The sequence below is a fragment of the Dysidea avara genome, chromosome 14, assembly GCF_963678975.1.
Source record: "Dysidea avara chromosome 14, odDysAvar1.4, whole genome shotgun sequence".
Taxonomy (NCBI): Eukaryota; Metazoa; Porifera; class Demospongiae; order Dictyoceratida; family Dysideidae; genus Dysidea; species Dysidea avara.
In genome coordinates, this window is record NC_089285.1 from 11,540,543 (window position 1) to 11,557,543 (window position 17,001).

Genomic DNA, 17,001 nt, shown 5'->3' on the forward strand with positions numbered 1-17,001 from the left:
TACCCTATAGAATAATCATGTAGGTATACTTTAATAAAACAGTCAAGTGCATTTGGGAATTATATATTACATGTTGTGGATTCTGCCACTTGTGCAGTGTTTCATCTTGTAAATTTGTATAGCAAAGCTGACGCCTCACCCTATAACCTGCTCCTTTGCTGCAACATTTTCCATGAAAGTAGTTATATTTTTTGTAAAGTGATTGCATAGGAATCAAACTATTAGTTAGTCATAGTATGTCAAGAATTTGGTATGATAAATCTGCGAACAGTAGCTGTATGCAATGAAATTTTTTTTTTGTCATTTCTTAGGTTATTTGCTGTGACAGTTTGCACACATAGTCAGGTTCACTATGTACTTTTGTTCAAAGTTTATGGAGATTAGCAAACCTATACATTTTTGGAAAGCTTAGAGCATGAGAAATCTGAAAATTAATGTTTACATTTGCACAGATTTCTGCAAGGTCAGCATTTTTAAAGTTCAAAATGGCAGCCAATAAAGTAAGAAATTCCCAATATATCAATTTAAATTTGACATAAAAGTTCATCAATAAACTCAACAAATTCTCTGGTGACATTTTTACATCTCTATTTATTAGAGGTGATAGTTAATCAAGAATAATTAGAAGTTTTTACAAACGGAATAGAAGAGTATCCATTATGCTGCAATAACTCAAGAATAGTTCTAAGCGAAAAGAATTGTGGAATATTCCAGATTAATTTAATGAGATCTATGTATAACTGGAGCAAAGTATAAGTTTGGCTTTCACTGAAACAGTTCAAGCCTAAAAACAGCAGAAAAATTGAGTTACTCTAATAGAGCAGTCACGTACTCTAATAAAGCAGTCAACTTTGAGTCCATATTGCTAATGTAGCAGTCACTTTTATGAAACTCCTAGCTAGTGTGCTTATGTTAGACATAAATTTCAGGAGATTAGCTAATACTAGGTTTGAAAGAATAATTGTAATTTGCATAAAATATTCTCTCTTAAAAGAAACTTTGTTAATTAGCAATTGGCAACTATGACTTCACCCTGACTAGATCCAAGAGCACTTTTGCACGTACCAGTTGGTGGCATGCATTGACACAGTTTACTATGTCAAATAACTTTGCTCAAAATTTATGGGCCTACATAATTATTATTAGAAAGCTTAGAGCATGGAGATCAATGCTTACATTTATACAGATACCTACATGTTAGTCAATTAGCAGTTTGAAAATAGCAGTCCATATGGTGCAAATTTCTCCATATATCAGCCTCTTATTGACAGAGAATTGCAAAAAACACTATTTCTATGTTCTCACACCCATATAGAACCATTAATAGCCTCTAAAATGCTAAGAAACTTAAAAGCAATTCATTTGGCAAATAGTTATTGCATGAAACAAAGTGAATAAGTGAATTATTTTACACTGAGATGTAGGGTACAGCTATGTATAAAGACATCATGGTTACGTACGTATGTACATGTATTTATATCTATTACAGTTAATTCAAAGATATGAACCTAACAATCATCATGATCAACACTGTCACTGTTGTCATTTTCAATGTATTATATACAGTATGATAGTATTATATATTAGGGATCATGCAGAATTGAGCTTTTCCAGGTCAAAATATCACCCTAAAACCAGTCTCAATTTCCCTTCATGACAGCTTTGCAACATTGGCTAGGCACAGCCAAGCTCAAAAATGTCTTTAGACTAACCCCAAACTCTTCCAACAAAATTTCTATAGCATTTTATTAAAGTTTTTTTATTCAACAGAATTTTACGCTGACTGACTGACTGACAGCCAAGCATAATTTGACATATGGGCTTGAATTTGCCAACTACAGTACATACAATACACACATCATGGGCTTGCCTTTGTCGTCCTTTGTGTTCCAGTTCTCTTCACTGACAATGCAAGGTGTCAATTTACACTACATAATGTGATATGGCTCAACTGTGGCTGTGTTAGCTTATCGCCAGTATTTTCCATAGCAATATGATTGATAGTGGAGACACTTCGCACGCTGTTTTTTGTTTGCAACGCTGTGTAATGTGAAAAGCATAGCTGAAAATGAATCGTAATGGCTTGCTACAAAATTGATAGTTGGGGGCTTGGGGCATGTGTCCAGGTGTAAGGTTTTCCAAGTGCCCTTCTTCCTTTGATGCAGTATATGCGTGGGTTCACCAGTCATAATTATGTTAGTCCCACATTTAATCCCTATATTTCAGTCTATACAGTAGTGAACAAGAGAGGTTGCCTATATTCTGCAGTGGACATTTAATCCCTAATTCAGTCGTGGTTATAGACTGAATGAAGTATAGGTCCACTAGTATATCTGTAGATGTTAAGGCAACCTCTCTTCTTTCACTACTTTTTAGCAATTCCTTTGTTTCTTCACTTTTTTGATCGTAATCCAACTTCAAAAATTTTCATTTTTCCTTCTACTTGTATGTATAAATCTCCGTCACTTGTGCATCTGTACCACACAAACACAGTTCTGTGCAAGGTAAATCGTTGTAATAGCACCAGCATTTTAGCATGGAGCAGTTACTTGTAAGCCTGCCATTAAAAACATCTTGGCTAGATTTTTTTCATCTTCTGGATAAGAATCACTCCATCGACAATGGCAATATTTGGATTATTTAAAGATGGTAATCATTCTGTCACTGAAAAAGAAATTTACATTGGATAACAGTTAGGTAACAGTGGATACTAATTTTCAAGATCATGTATCAATTTTAACTTGTTGGTGCATGTCTATCTGGTGCATAAAATTGCTCTTGGTGATCATGGTGAATTCATTGTTTATGTAAAAAAGAAACTTCCCTTTTAGGAGAGAGCTAATTCCATTTACTTTTAAAATGAAAATTCTTTCAAAATTCATCTAGTGCTAATTATGCTAAACATATGTAAGCATATTACCAAAAAAATGGACTCAAAAGTTGACTGCCTTTAAGCGACTGCTCTATTGGAGTATCTAAATTTTTGGCTTTTTTAAGGTTTGAACTGTTTTAGTAGAAGCCATTATTATACTTTGCACTAGTTATACTTTGCACCAGTTATACTCCAAATAATCCAGAATATTCATTAATTCTTTTCATGATAAATTATTCCTGAATTATTGCAGTATAGCTAATAGACGTTCTTCTATTCCCTTTGTAAAAACTTTCAATTGTTCATGATTAAATGTCTCACCTCTAATGAAAAGAGGTGTAAAAATGTCACCAGAGAATTTGTTGAGTTCATTTATTAAACTTTTATGTTAAATTTAACTTGATATATTAGAATTTTCTTATTTTATTAGCTGTCACTTTGAAATTAAAAAATGCTGACCTTGCAGGAATCTGTGCAAATGTAAACATTGATTTTCAGATTCCTCATGCTCTAAGCTTTCAAAAAATGTATAGGTTTGCTAATCTCCATAAACTTTGAGCGAAAGTGTATTTTTTGACATAGTGAACCTGACTAACAATTTTCACCATGCCGAAAAAGTATTCAGTAGCAATATATCAATTACTGCAGTGTCGCAGGTGGCTTGTGTTGTGGTGGTAATATAAATCCTGTTGTAGTAACACTTTATAAACATCATATGTTACCAATAATGTTTATGTTTAATGTGTAGGATGATATGCTATTATGTGAAGGCAAGAGACATAAAACAAAAGCCGATTTGCTTAAACAGTTATATTTTGATGATCTTCAGGTAAGCATTACCCTTCAACAAGTTGAATACTAACATAAAATGTGACCTAATTTTAGAAAACTGTCAGTCTACACACAATAGTACTTTTGTAATAAATTCATTCAAAAACAATGGGTAAAAAATGCAAGCTTTAGAAAAAAATTATGCAAGTTTTTGTTGCCTTGCTGGTCAGTAAATTGACACCCCAGTGAATAAATCTTGGGCATCATCGTGTTCCCCTATTAATAGGAAGTTCAAAAATCTTTGTTTCATCTTCATACACAGTGGGTTTCTGAGTTATGGATGTTTGTTTATGTTGTGATGAAAGAATTTACGATGATTTTTCTTCAATGAATTCACCTTCTTTCCGGATCACAGAAGAATACCTTTGGCAAAAACTATACCTTGGTGGATTCACAAATTCATGGCAAACACAATGAGCAATGATTTAACTCCGTACGCCATTGTATTCAGTAAGTTATTATGGTTTATGTAGGCACCTGTAGATTATTTTTTCAATGTCTTCTGTACATATTGATTTATTCGCTTGTCCAGGTGTCTGCTGCTGTATTTCCCACACTGCTTATCCTATGAAGCTGAAACTTAACCAATCCATTCCTCTGTCCCTGTAGATAACAAAGATATAATAAAACAAATTTTGATAAATGTGCGTGTATCAACAGTTTTCTAAAATTAGGTCACAAATTTTGTTGCATTATTATCTTGCTCTGATGCCATACAAATCATATGATACTGTATAGCAAGTTATTTTCAAAGGGTTTTTAATTTCAGATGTTTCAAACAAGCGCTTCTCTTTGAAATTAAATTCCAAAATCAAGATGTTCTACTAAAATAATTTCCTACAAACAAAAGAATCAAATCACATGATCATCAAGTGTGTTTAGCGTGGCACATACCTTGGCACATACTGCAGTGTTCATGGTATCTGATGGTTCTTTATTACTACATGTATTTCAAACCAGTTTCAAAGAAACTTCCAGACCCAGATGACCTTTACATCAGCTTCTATTTAGGATGCCAATGTAGTCCACAGCAAGCAAACATTAGACTTACAGAAGTTTAGTAAACACAAATTGCTATATAAATTTGTTTTTGTTCATGGAAATAAGGAGGCGATTCTTCACTTTAAAAAATGTTGTTCTGTGTTAGAAATCCCAAAAATTTTAGTCAGCATGTGGAAGTCCAAATATACTGACGAGACTAAATCGAAAGCAGACTGCTGGAGATTTTCAACGCAATGGTGAGATTGTGTTACATAGTATACCATCAAAAAGGGAGGGGGACCATTACTACTAGATGATGAATTGGATGAACAAGTGAAGTTCTATGTCAGGAAGAAAGGGGGTATCGACACTACAGTGCTTATTGCTTGCGCTGATACCATTGGCAAAGGAGTTGACAAAAAGTACCTAAAGGAACATGGTGGACCAAAAGCTGGGCTAAGTCTCTCCTTGGATGTACATCAAGGGAAAAGTCAACATATCCTCATAGGTAGTTAAAGGTAGAACTAAATTCTTGGCATAAGGACTGTAATACAGACAGCATCATGAATTGAAACCATACTGGAATGAACATTGTACTTGGTTCTCAATACAATGGATAATGGAAGTAAATGTGACAATGTGAGTAGTATGTAGGTGCAGATTATAAATGTCAGATTACAGTAGTTATCTGTGCTAATTTTCCTACCTTTCCAAATAATTTATCAGGGTAGAACCCCTGTATGATTACCGACATTTGTCTTTCCAGATGATTGGATCTGAAGAGAACACACTGGAGTACATCAATAAAGTAATATTGCCTTTTATTTGGATGAAGTATGAAGAGTTGAAGTTTCAACCACATTATCCTGCTTTAGTATTATGCTGAGTTTAAGAGATTCTCTTCATTTCCTTCTGAATGCTAATAATGTTTATGCAGTTTAAGTTCCTCCTAAATGTACCGACTGCTTATAGCCAATAGATTTGACTGATGACAGATCATTAAAGGACTTTTTACACAAGAAATTTTGCCTGAGCAAGTTGAACAGAAGCTGACTAACAAGACGCATAGCGAACACAAGGATGTCTGTAATGAAGCCAATTGGTGCTAGCAGGCTTAAAACAACACCTACTTCTAGGACAATCAAACAATGCTAAGAACGTTTTTTAAAGCTGCAGGCATTATCAATGTACTTACAAACTTTTACTTGGCAGATGTAGCCATGATCCAGTAGTCACCATGCACATGAATGTATGATTTGCATCATATTTTGTTCAAACACAGTTCGTTTCTTTTTGGCTTGCTATAAACCTTTCATCCTTGGAAATAGTTTTAACAACCTTTGTGAAACATCTATAACCATATCATTAATTAGGCCTTTTGTGCCTGCTACAGTAGATCCATTTTCAGTTTTATCCTGCCAACATGCAACCATTCTTTCCTTCCATTTTTTTTAATTTACAAATACTAGTTTTTAATTTTTTTTTGTTGTGTAGCATAGCTAGCTACAGTATTACTTGTGACTGTTCTATTAGAATATCATACATGACTGTTGTATTAGAGTATATCTCGAGTCAGCTAAGAGGTGTGCAGCTAGCTAGACTACCAGACAATAAGAGGTGAGGTCATTTTGTTTACTGTTAAGTAAACAGCTATATTGTTAATAGGTGTGGTCTCCGTACTCTATCACTATTAGTCCACCTAGATCTTTAATTAATGGATGTAGTGGCGAACCTATCACGAACAGGATCCCAATCGCAAACTTGCGCATATCTAGTCTTATAGTAGCGCCAGGACTGAAGCACTTCTGAAATCCAGCTCTGAAATAATTCTGTGGCATCTATACATGTTGCTGAAAGAAAGTGTCGATACAGAAATTAATGCCTTGATATGGCTTCATTGGATGAAAAGGCAAGCAGCCTGATTGTAGATAAAAGAAAAGACAAGGTGCACGACTATGGTGAGTGAGGCAGTGAGACTAAAATTCGAGTTTTGGCTATTTTTTTTTTAAATTTTATATCCGACCACCTGTAAGTGTTTTGTTATATTTCGTAGTGTTTATGTTGAGTAGTACTATTCCGTAAAGGTGATTTTCATCGCGTAAAATGTCTTATGTCTCTAGGATGATATTTAAAAGTGGAATTTTGGGCGCAATGCAAAATCAACATTTTCAAGGCAATCCCTACTTAAACGCTACCTTACCGTTTGATACAATCCAGTCATAGTTTATGGGGTTATTAATTGTCTATTAGTGGGCAACCTCCTCTCTAGTTTCACAACTGTTTTTTTGCTAATAACTTTTGCAGTATGACCATCTAAACATGACAAGTAATGTGGGGACTACTTCATTAACAACTGCACATGCACACCACTGTACACTCTATTTAATACACAATACATATAAACTACTATTCTAAAGTCAGTAACAGCCAACGGTGTTACATCACCTTCCCCATAAGGGAAAAGTTCATCCCAAACTTGATACCTTGGAAGTAATTTTCTGCTACAGTAGTTCCTTAGTTCACATCTCTTCTGACAAGTCGGTGGACTGTCCACATCAGGATCTTAATTCCTTGAGGGTGGCCTGAACTTTCTTGCTGTTTTATGCCGCTGTCAATTTCTTGGTCTTCATTCAGCTCTCCAGGACCACTATGCGCACTACTCACTTCCATTTGTTCTCCTTCCCTGTCACCTTCAATTTTCTGGTCTTCTTCATTCAGCTCTTCAGGCACTACTCACTTCCATCTGGTCTCCTTCTTTGTAATAATCAGGTGAGCCTCTCAACAGTAACTTGTCTACTAGGGCTGAGCGATACTACCGTTTTAGCGATATATCACGATATTTTGAAAGTATCAATATCACGATATTTTGTTATTAACTATCGTGATACCATGCCTGTACATTACTGTCATTAAAAATCCATTTGTTATGCAGTAGTTGGCTAAGAATCCTTGTAAATGATAAAGTCCACCCATCTGGTTTCCCCTGCAGAGAGGTGTGAACACCATAACAACCTCAAAACATGTGTTACAATAACTGTTACTGTAAAAAAGGATGATAGTGACTAGTTTTCTATCACCTATAAGGACTTCCTGCAGGAATGCTGAGCAATACATTATGTGGCACCAGCTATGATTGACTTATTTGTAAGTATCGTGAACTATTCAGTATCGTGGATAGTGGCTTTAGTATCGATCGTGATACTAAAATGGCAGTATCGCTCAGCCCTATTGTCTACCCAAGCAGGGTTTTTCCTAGTGCTATGACATCTCCCTCCATACCAATAGTAGCTCACTGGGAGTTGAGGACAGGGGCACATACAAAGTTGGTGTACTTAGATAGCACCCTCTTCAGGACAGAATTGTTTTACCACAGCTACATCCGGGTCACTACACTGGACTACCTGATATGGCCCATGCTATGGTCAAGGCAGTTTCCTGCTTTTCCTATTTTCTTCATGAGGATATCTTACTAAAACAAGGTCTCCAGCTTTGAAATGTATGGAAGTTGCCCTCTTATCATACTGCTGCTTGTACCTCTTTGTGCAGTCTTAATGTTAGCAGGAACAAGTCCCCCTTGTTGATGATAGTGATAATACAAGTTCCTCCCTATACTTTTCCATATCAATATGCTCCATAGGCTCTACTGGCAAAAATGTGGCCTCTGTAGGAGAACGAAAGTCAGTTCCAAAGAGTAAGTAAGAGGGCTTCTCCTTCGTCCCCTCATGTGGGGTGTTCCTATAGGCCACAGAACACCAGACAGATAACGGTCCCATTGTGTACCAAATTTACAGCATGTTCACAGAACATACTTTTCAGTGTTCTATTTAGTCACTCAATCATTCAGTGTGGGGGATGGTATGCAGTGGTATTAAGTTTTTTTATACCCAACAGTTGGCAAACATCTTGTACCACATTAGCTAGCAAGTTGGTTCCTTGGCCTAACAATAGTACCTCAGGTACACCAAACATAGGTAAAAGTTTATCATCCAACAACCGAGCAATTCGGTTAGCCTTCTGATTGGGTGCTGGAAAGACCATGGGCCAGTTTGTCAGAAAATCTTGCAAAACAATAACATACTTGTTGCCCTTAGCTGTCTTAGGCAGTTTCATTATATCAATGCCCCAGATTTGGAATGGCCTTCTCACAGGTATTGGGTGGAGTGGTGGCCTTTTCTCTCCCTCTGCACCTGTAGTCATAGCACACTCAGCACAGTTCCTAATAAAAGTGATGGCATCAACATACATATTCTCCCAATACCAATTACAACACAACGTGGCATACAGTCGGTTACTAGAAAAGTGCCCAGCTATCCTCCCTCCATGATACTCCTACAAAATTTGACTTTGTAGGTGACTAGGCACCACAGCTCTCTGTTTCACAGCCTTCTTGTGATCGACAAAATATAGGACTTTGTCCAGAATGACAAATTTTGTAGCCAGACAGCAATTTTTCTTGCACCTTTCTCATCTTGAGGGAGGATGTATTCTCTAAATAATGTAAGAAAATTGCTAGCTTGAGGTCCTTTCTTTGTTCATGATGCAAATTGGTTACAGATAATTAGATCGTGGAGGGGCAGTAAGTAGATCACTGATGTTCTTCTCTTGTGTGCTAATCTGCAACACAAACTCATCAAGATTCATGCTGGTTGGGCTGTCTACCACAGGGTTACGTGAAAGAGCATCAGCACCAACATTTTCACATCCAGGTCTGTGTATGATTCTCAACTGGCCAACTCCACTCCAAAAAATCTTCAGCCACCATCGTGCATGGTTTCTGTTAGAACTAGGTTTGTGCAAGATAGACTTGACTGCTGAGTAATCAGTAATGACAGCAACACTGTGTCCATAGAGGTATGCTCTGAAATATAGGACTGCCCATACTACAGCCAAAGTCTCCAGTTCTGTAACACTGTATTGTTTCTCAACAGAGGAAGTGGATCTACTTGGATGCAGTTTATCATCACTCTTCTGCTGAGACAATATAGCACCAAGCCCATCAATGCTGGCGTCAGTTTCCAGAACAAAGTCAAGGTCAAAGTCTGGATAAACTAGAATAGGAGAATCAAGAAGCCAGTCTCTTCAATTCAATAAATGCTGCTTGACAATCTTCATTCCATTCCCACCTCACATCTTTGCCATTCTGCCGGTGTAATGGAGACACAATCTTAGCAAACTGGCAACAAAACATTGGTAGTAGCAGGCCAAACCCAAAAATTGATGGAGTTCAATGATATTGCATGGGGTAGGAAAATTCTACATAGCTGTCACACGGTTTGGATTAGGTAAGAGGCCTTGTGAGGTAAGCATATGTCCATTGTCTGTCTAAAGAAGTAGCGTTTTACTGGTTGCAGCTTGAGGTTAACTTCCCTAAGTCTGGTCAGGACCTTACTGAGGTGATAAAGGTGGTCTTCCAAGGTCTTGGAATAAACCATCGATATAGACACTGACAAAGCTAGGACCATCCATTGGATTCAAGGAGCTAATAACTTGATGCACCAGCCGCTGAAAAACTGCAGGGACATTCATTAAGCCAAAGGGCATCACACGGAATTCAAAAAGACAATTGCTGAGTGGCAAATGCTGTCTTTTCTCTTGATACATCACTCATCTTTACCTGCCAGAAGCCAAGTCCAATGTAGAGAAGTACTTCATGTTTCCCAGTTCATCCAGCATGTCATCAATTCTTGGCAGGGCTTGGTAACAGAGTTAAGACCTCTATAATCTTCACAGAACTGTAGGCTACCATCGTTTTAGGCATTACCTCCCTAGATCCAATCGTATTCACAACAGAAATTAACTTTTCCTTACTAGACTTTGAACTATCAGTTACTACACTGACTAGTTTGCTGATCGCTTCAACTGGCTGTGCCTCACTAACCTCCAGTCCCTTCTCCAAATTTTGTGTAATGCCTAAATAATTCACAAATGACACTTGAGCAAGGCCATCCTCACTGGGTGAAAGGACTGCATCTAACACCTGGAATCCTTTTTTCCCTACAAGCACTCTGTCACTCTCAGCCAGTAGTGGCTGCGTGTTTGTATTAACATCACCATCTATCTGTACTTGAGCTGCAACACATTCATTTGGGATCAGGCGGATGTCCTGTAATAAACAGATCCTCACAGTTGGGACAGCACCTCCAATTATTTTCTCCTGCTTGTCTGGCGATTGTATCTGAATGGCTTCTGGGGATGGCTGTATCTAGGGGTGATAGTCAATTATGCTGAGCTGTCAACTCACTCCTTCTGATAGCAACAATTCTTCTGGAGCATCCATCTTCACATGGATAGGAGTTTTCATTGCCTTGTCCTGGAACTCAATGTCCACTTCAATCATGCCATCTCATGAAAGGGCTATAAATCATAATTCTTAGGTACTTTGTCAGGTGCCTTAAATCCCTCTTCCGTAGTTTAGCAACTTGCTTAAATGCAGTACTACCCATAATAGTAATATCTGCTCCACTATCCACTACACCTAACAAGGGCACTCCCCCAACAACTACTTTGGCACATTGACTTTTATTGCCGCCATCTGTAATATGCACTAACCCTACACGAGGATCTTCATCATCATCAGAATCTGAGTGCAGATACATTATTGGGTCTTCCCTAACATCACATTGCACCATCTTATTGCTAGGAGCTTGTTCTGATTGTCTTGTGCTTTCCCGCTTTGGAAGTCAACAGTCCTTTGCCTGGTGACCTGTTTTCCTACAGTTCCAACATTTCAGTTGGTTCATCTGAATAGACACACTTGCCTCACCACCAATGGGTTTCTCTCTATTATCCTTGCCATCACCAATAGGCTTCCTGTAGTCTTTCATAAACTGGTCTGATTTAGTTGACTAGCAGTCACCTTGCTGATACTGCTGTCACTTCAGCAACTCTCATTGGTGCCTTTCCTCATTTCTAGCCACAGTACACAGCTGATGATAGCTAGATGCACCAGACACTGCAGAACCCTTAATGAGGTTATACTTTAGCCCTTCATTCAGTTGCCCACACAACAGCATGCTTTGTGTCTCTTCAGACATGCTCTCATGGCCATAGGCCCTACAGAAGGTTTTCTCTAAGCAGCAAATGAAATCAGAGACCGCCTCAGTCGTTTGCTGTGATAGATGCCAGAAGTCTTGTGCAGCAACTACTCAGTTCACTGAATCTAAACTAGCTTGCAGTGCTTCTGTTGCAGCAGTGAAAGATGTCTTGGAGCTCTCCGGCATCAATCTCTGGGCCTTGCCACGGAGGTACCCAGCCAGTTGAATTAGTATCTCTTGCTCATTCCAATGGTTCCACATTGCAGCTCATTCTAGAATTGGCAGCCAGTCATCCCAATGGATGCTTGAGCCTTCTACAGTGAACGGCTCAATGGGTGGGGCCTTCCCTCGTCAAACAGAAGGGGTGGGTAGAACCATTGTATCAGATTGCTCACCATCTATGATACTCTAAGTGAGGTTATACTCCAAGTGAGGTTTATTCTTATTGGAGTAGTGAATAGTGGACTACTCACGCTCATAGGCCTTGGTGAAGCTTTCGCAGCATTCGGTTCTTCACACAGTTGTGCAATTTCAGTGACCTTAGCGTGCAATACAATTTCCCACTCTAACATCTGTTCGCATTGTAACCGCCAGAATCTCTTTGACGTAAGCTTCTCAGCCTTCACAGCCACCTTTAATGAAGCGACTTCATTAATTAGTTTCAGTGCATTCGTACAAGCAATCTGCAGCTCACTTTGCAGGGTTTCAAGCTCTGTTAGCTTGCCTTCCACAATCACACAAGTTTCTGTCAAGGTTGCATTGGTAGACAAGTCTAGAGAGGCTGCGATGGCACGCCACTTCACCAAGTTAAGACAATTAGAATTCAAAGGCAACGTCGTTCCGGATGGCCATCCTTCTTCAGCAACTGACGAATGCTCCTCAGGCAATATCGTCCCTGTCGGGTTGAACTCCTCCGTCGGCAGTTACTAATTCTTTCGAAGTCATGTTGACTATTTCTTTGCCAGATCTCGGTAGGACCTCCACTGTAGTATCACTGTCTAAACGTGACAAGTAACGTGGGAACTACTTCATTAACAACTGCACATGCGCACCACTGTACACACTATTTAATACACAACACATATAAAATACTTTTCTAAAGTCAGTAACAGTCACCAATGTTACATTTGTTTCACTAATTTTTATTCTTTGATCCCTAATCCACCTTAAACTTTCTAATTGTCCCTTGTACTTCTTTGTTTACTTTTTATAATGACTAATGAACATTATCAAAAGAGACTGGTGCCAGGGATGCCATAGAATTAATTTTGCATCTGAGCGTGCCCTAACAACCAATTACTGAAAACTGCAGTATTACTTCACCTTCAGCTATGCTCCACCTGTTACATAGCGATACGAATGTACAATCACCACAGAAAATACACCACAGTCACACAGAACTACCACAAATTGACACCTTGCATTGAGTGAAAAGAACTGAAACACAAAGGAGGACAAAGGTAAGTCCATGATGCATGTACTGTACTGTGGTTGATGAAAAGGCACATCTTGGGGTGAAGCATGTTGAACAGTGAGAAAATCTAGGCCCTAGTCTTATACATCATCGAGTCATACATCATCAAGGCATCAGTTAGTCAGTTAATAGAAAATTCAATTAAAAAGAAATATTTTAAAATTCCATAATTTTTTAGAATTGAGTGTAGTTTTATAGAATTTTATATTGCTCTTAACCCTTTAAGGACCAAGAATTTTGTGCATAGTCTACCCTGGAAGCCCACACGTTTTTTGATTATTGCGCATTTAGTGTTTAAAAAAATATAATAAGTTTATAGCATTGACAAAGCCCCTACAAGTGCTCAATTGTATAACAAATTATACTAAAAGACTCGCCTGACAATAATAAACAACATTATCTAACTTACCAAAGTGTAGAACCAATGTCTTAAAAGCACTAAGGTGAGTTTCAAACACCTACACGCGATCGATTTCTTCGTGACACAATCAATAAAAACAGTCTGCCATTTTAATTTTTTAAAACCGCATCACGTGATCTTGTATATCAAATTATTCGCCTTTAAATAGTTAGCACTTTGAGCTTTATTTGAAGTTAATACGATGAACACAGCCAAAGTTATGGAGCGATTTTTACAAGGTTAGTTTTATTGTTGTGTAAATATTAAATGTTTGTACTTTGTTAGGAATTTTACACAGGCTTAGTTTTGTGTGATAAGTTGGCCTTTGAAAAGATCGAGATACTCTAATAGAGCAGTCATCAAAAATACTCCAATAGAACAGTCATTATGATATTCTAATAAAGCATTCAGTACTTATAGTCTAAGCCATGACATCTGTGTTAACCGTCTTAAAATACCCAGTGAGTCATCCGCATGGCACACTACATTGAGCTAATTGATCATGCATGTCATGCATTAGTACGCAGTTACAATCTAAAACTAAACTTTCACATTGAGAAATTTTGTATACATCATGAAAACAAAATGAAAACAAAATTAACTATATACTAACTATAATAGTCAGATATGAAACTCAATTAATTGGTAATGTAGCACAAATTACCATTGATGTTAACAAAAAGAAGAGACTTTGCATAGCCTCCAGATGCTATTTCAGAGTATCTATTTTCAAAAGTTTCTCTGGGGGAGCATGCCCCTGACCATTCTAGCTTAGCATACTCTGTGTACTTATAGCACATGCCGTTAAGTAACACACCAAAGCAGATAATGTCTGATTTAAAGATCGTATTAGATCAATAAAAACTTAGTAGTGTGCATGACTATGACCTTCATTGCAGTCCATGGATGTCCGGACCACTCAAAATCTAATATAACATCATGGACTACTCCAACTTGTTTCAGTACTTTTTATTGATGTGCTATGGTCCCTACTCTAGTTGAAAATTCCAAATTTTTTCATGTACTTGTGTAGATTATGAATATTCAATAAACAGGAATTAGAAAAGACAAAATTGTGTTGGGTTTTTGCAGATCTGGTTATGTATGAACAATAGTGTGAACTATACTGAAACAAGTACTATGTCACTGTGTGTATAATAATTGTTTGCTTATTACAGAAATGGATTGAAGAAGATCAATACATCTTACACAGAGCACCCACTTCAAACTATTTACCACCTAGTAAAACTGGAATATTCAAAAAATTGAAAATTGGATTCTATAAACTACTTGCAATAATTAAGTATACTTTGGAATATATTTTTGTGTGAAAAAATGCAATAATTAATAAACTTTTATTAATAAAAATTGTTATGTAATAATATTCTGCAAAAGTTGTATGTAATTCTGCAAAAGTTTTATCAATTTATTTTATAAGTTTATTTATCAATACTGTGCATTATACCAAGATGCCTCTCTGAATTTACTGCAAGCAGGCAGAAATTGTCAGCCTGAGTATGTGCACTTTCGGGCCATTCAAATTTATCATACCAGAAAGGAAAACAGTACACACCAAGTGCTTAGCTATTCATTTCCAATTTGGTTTTTGTACATTGGGATTGGTGAATACCAATTGTGTAAAATTCTGTTCCATTGCCAGAGGAGTGAATTGACCTTAACTGGATGGAATGAACGAAGGGTGCACAATTAACTGCTGACCTGGTTGTTGGGGCATTAACTGTTGAATTCTTCCTGTAAGCAGTAGCTATTTAAATTTTTCGCAACTGACCATCGCATGTGACAGTGCATGGCTAGGCCCTGGCCTCCCACTCGATTTGCTCTGAGCTGAAATGATCAGTACACAGAGGTGAATGGATTGAAAGTAAGTAGTATAAGTAAACAAGTTGACGTTATTGTTTAAAAAGCCAGGATCACTTCTCTAAATAAAATGCACCACTTGTGTAGTGTAGATCTGGTGTGGTCAGATCACTATACCACCTCTAGTGAGATATCAGCTTAGCTTTATAGTAGGGGGAGCACGCAAGTTGATACTGTAAAACCCCTTTCCCACCACTTTACAAGGGACCAGACTATTGTTTACTTGTCACAGAGGTGTTACTCCAGTTTGGCAAGAAAGCGTAGCACTATAATTATTGCATCATTTTTGCATAACATAATCCGGATTTGTGTAGGGAAAAAAGATTGGGAAATTCAATGTAGGGCAAACTTTTTTGAAGTGCTTTTGTGCACTGCAAATACTGCATCAAGTAATCACTACCAAAAATACAAAACCCTGTAGTCATACTTTATCAATACTCGGAATTTGCTAAAGATGGGATGACTTTCTGTACAAGTGATTTATAAATGCAATATTTAATCTACCTCCTAAAACTTACTTTAATGTGTGAAAGGTAACTGAAAAGTGATTGGCACATGTACTGACACTGCTTGAAGGTTCTTAATTTACTAATTTGTTAAGATGCCTTACTGTACATATACTGATAGTAAAGTGTCAGTAGACTTAAGTATATGGAACATAATTATTTTACTAAGTTTTAAACTCTCAGTAAAACATCAGGTGTTATCAGTGAGTCTAACCAGCCACTTAGTATGTGACTTTGTTGGGCTAACGTGTTACATAAGCTCACAAGAAGCATTTGATACACTGATAACCAAGTCCAAGAATCTTGTAATTACTACGTACAATTGAAACAAGACTAAATATAATATAATTTGCATACTCTCAGTGAACTTACTTTTGTTAGCAATACGAGCATGGTCAGTAAAATAAGGACAAACAAGACGGAACAGGTTCTTGAAAGTACTCAACTCATTTACAGTGCCAGACGAGGTAGCAGCCATCAGCTGTTGATAAAAAGTAGTGAAACACATGTGTATGAAATTATCACAACGAACTGAAGCTATAGTTAGCTAGCTATTGTGATTAATAGAAGTGTAGCTACTTATTGTAAAATCATCATGACTTTGTTTGGTACAGTAGAAAAAATCTTAAGTCACATGAGATGGTGAAGCTAAAAGGTTATCACATTTAGTTAAGTAAACGAAGCCATACAAAGAATGTGTATTAAACTAAAGTATAATCTGTTTCCCATAATATAAGATGGGGTTTATACTAAAGTATAAGATAGTTAGTATAATGCAAGACTATACTGAGATTATTTGTATAGTTTAAGCCATTAGATATGCCATCTTATATTCCTCTTTTTTCACAGTGCCTTTTAGGCAAAACTGATATTTTTTACCCTATTTTACAGACAAGTCATAGTTGTGCATACTCCACTAAAGTACAGCTTGTAATGGCAATGCTGTGAGGTTGTACACTTACCTCAACTCAAAGCTGCTAATCAGACAAGTGGGATAGAGTTCCAACCATGCACCACTGTTTATT

General features: G+C 37.2%; 1 protein-coding gene across 4 annotated transcripts in view; it reads left to right on the forward strand.

Moving 5' to 3' along the window:
• LOC136244699 (two pore calcium channel protein 1-like) overlaps window positions 1-15,042 on the forward strand; it is a 91,198-nt gene extending 76,156 nt beyond the window's left edge. For 3 of the 4 annotated variants that reach the window (XM_066036238.1, XM_066036240.1, XM_066036239.1), the window contains 2 exons: window positions 3,621-3,701; window positions 14,771-15,042. In XM_066036238.1, the coding sequence (XP_065892310.1) occupies window positions 3,621-3,701; window positions 14,771-14,923 (234 nt within the window). In that variant the 3' untranslated portion in view covers window positions 14,924-15,042. The remainder of the gene's footprint in view (window positions 1-3,620; window positions 3,702-14,770) is intronic. The other variant, XR_010695528.1, reaches the window with a different exon arrangement.
• The last annotated feature ends 1,959 nt before the right edge of the window (window positions 15,043-17,001 follow it).